The sequence below is a fragment of the Calidris pugnax genome, unplaced genomic scaffold (assembly GCF_001431845.1).
Source record: "Calidris pugnax isolate Ruff unplaced genomic scaffold, ASM143184v1 scaffold180, whole genome shotgun sequence".
Taxonomy (NCBI): Eukaryota; Metazoa; Chordata; class Aves; order Charadriiformes; family Scolopacidae; genus Calidris; species Calidris pugnax.
Window position 1 is genome coordinate 280398 of NW_015090916.1, and position 2184 is coordinate 282581.

The following is a 2184-nucleotide window of genomic DNA, read 5'->3' on the forward strand; positions in this document are numbered from 1 at the left end:
CTCCAAGGCTTTGAGTGGCCCCTGACGGCAGGGAGGGGATGTCCTGACACCCGTTACTGGTCTCGGGAGCTGCCCCTGAGCCAGGGACCCCCCAACAGCCCCGGGGACGCCCTGACAGCCCGAGCCGGGCGGGAGGAAGCGCCTCCCCCCGCCGGGCCGGGCTCTCAAAGCCGTATTTGCCCGTTCCCCCCGCCGCCCCCCGCCCCCGGTGTGTCCCCCCGCTCACTGTTGTCGAGGGTGATGAGGAAGATGCGCTGGATCATGTGGTTGGTGTTGAGGCGCTGGCAGAGCTCCCGCTGGGAGCGGAAGGCGCGGCTGATCTCCGCCGCCGAGTACTCGCTCTCCTCCAGGCTCTCCGACACGCTGTTGTCCGAGTCATCCTGCCCCACCGACGGCTCCTCGACTGCGGCGGCCACGGGAGTTCAGCATCGGAGCCGCGGGGAGGAGGGGGGGGGGTGTGTGGGGGGGAAGGCCCCGGCGGCGCCGTTACCTGCGGGCGGCCGGCGGCGGAGCTGCTGCCCGGCGGCGAAGTGCTTGGCGTCGGCGAGGGAGCCGAAGAGCGCGGCGAAGGGGTTGCCGGAGATGCTGTTGTTGTTCTCCTGGTCGGTCATGGCCCTCAGCACCACGCCATGGGCTGTGGAGGGGGCTCCGGGACCGGCCCCGCCGCGCGCCTCCGCCCGCCGCCCCGCGGCGCCACCGGAACTGCGTCACCGGAATCGCGTCACCGCCGTGCGCCGGAACCGCCGCTCTTCAGCGCGGGGACACGGAGGGGGGGTGGCACCGGGAACCCGGCACCGGGACCGCAGCGCTCCCGGGGGTGTCCCGGCCAGCACCGGGAGTGGGAGGAGCGTGCATGAATATTAATGACATGCAAATGAGTTCATTAATATGTAAATATCCAATTTGTATGTTAATTTATGATCAATATGCAAATATTTTCATAGCTCATTTGCATTCCCGAACACCTGTTTGCAATTGCGTGATGGCACTAAAAACGCGGTTTGTTTTTTTTTGGTTTTTTTTTTTTTTGTTTTTTTTTTTTTTTTTATACCTTTGTGTAAAACTGATCTTGAGGCAAAAGCAGATTTCATTATGTACCTATTGTGACCAATGTTACAACATTCGGTGTCTGGAAAATCATAGAATTGAAGAATCACTGAGGTTGGAAATGGCCCTTGGGATTCTGGTGTCCAACCATCGGCCCCACTCTGCAGAGTTCTCCCTCACCCCACACCCCCAACCCCACATCTAAATGACTCAGACATACTCAGGGATTCAAGCCCCTCCCTCGGCAGCCTGGTCCAGTCTCTGACCACTCTGTGAAGAATTGTTCCCTAATGTCCAGTCTAACCCTACCCTGTTGGAGCTTGAAGCTATTCCCTCTCATTCTATCACTAATTACCTGGGAGAAGAGACCAGCACCGACCACTCTACAATGTCCCCTCAAATAATTGTAGCGAGTGATGAGGTCTCCCCTCAGCCTCCTCTTCCTCAAACTAAACAGTCACAGCTCTTTCAATCGCTCTTCGTTAGATTTATTCTCCAGGTCCTTCCCCAGCTTCGTTGCCCTCCTCTGCACCCACTCCAGCACCTCCAGATCTCTCTTGTATTGAGGTGCCCAAAACTGGACACAACACTCCAGGAGTGACCTCCCCAGTGCTGAGTACAGGGGGACAGTCACCTCCCTACTTCTGCTGGTCACACTATTTCTAATCCAAGCCAGGATGCCATTGGCTTTCTTGGTCCCCTGGGCACACAGCCGGCTCATGTTCAGCCGCTTGTCACCGAGAACCCCCAGGTCCCTTTCCACCAGGCAGCTTCAGCCACACTCCCCCGAGCCTGTAGCACTACATGGAGTTGGTGTGGCTCAAAGGCAGGACCTGGCACTTGGCCTTGTTGAAGTGTTGTCGATACACCAGAAGGACAGGATGTCATCCAAAATGACCTGGACAGGCTGGAGAGGTGGGCCCAGGTGAACCTCATGAGGTTCAACAAGAGCAAATGCAAGGTTCTGCACCTGGGCCGGAACAATCCTCGCCACCAATACAAACTAGGGGGTGAGGTATTGGAAAGCAGCCCTGAGGAAAGGGACTTGGGGGTGCTGGTGGAGGAGAAGCTGGACATGAGCAGGCAGTGTGCAGCTGCAGCCCAGAAGGCCAATCGCATCCTGGGCTGCATCAAAAG

The 2184-nt window shown here is 58.3% G+C and overlaps 1 protein-coding gene across 1 annotated transcript in view; it reads right to left on the reverse strand.

Annotated features, from left to right (window-relative positions):
• The window catches only part of UBE4A (ubiquitination factor E4A), a 19188-nt gene extending 18474 nt beyond the window's left edge, over positions 1 to 714 (reverse strand). Inside the window, exons 1-2 of the mRNA XM_014949632.1 lie at positions 491 to 714; positions 227 to 403 (exon numbers count right to left, since the gene is read on the reverse strand). Coding sequence (XP_014805118.1) covers positions 227 to 403; positions 491 to 611 — 298 coding nt within the window. The 5' untranslated portion in view covers positions 612 to 714. The remainder of the gene's footprint in view (positions 1 to 226; positions 404 to 490) is intronic.
• Between the last annotated feature and the right edge of the window lie 1470 nt (positions 715 to 2184).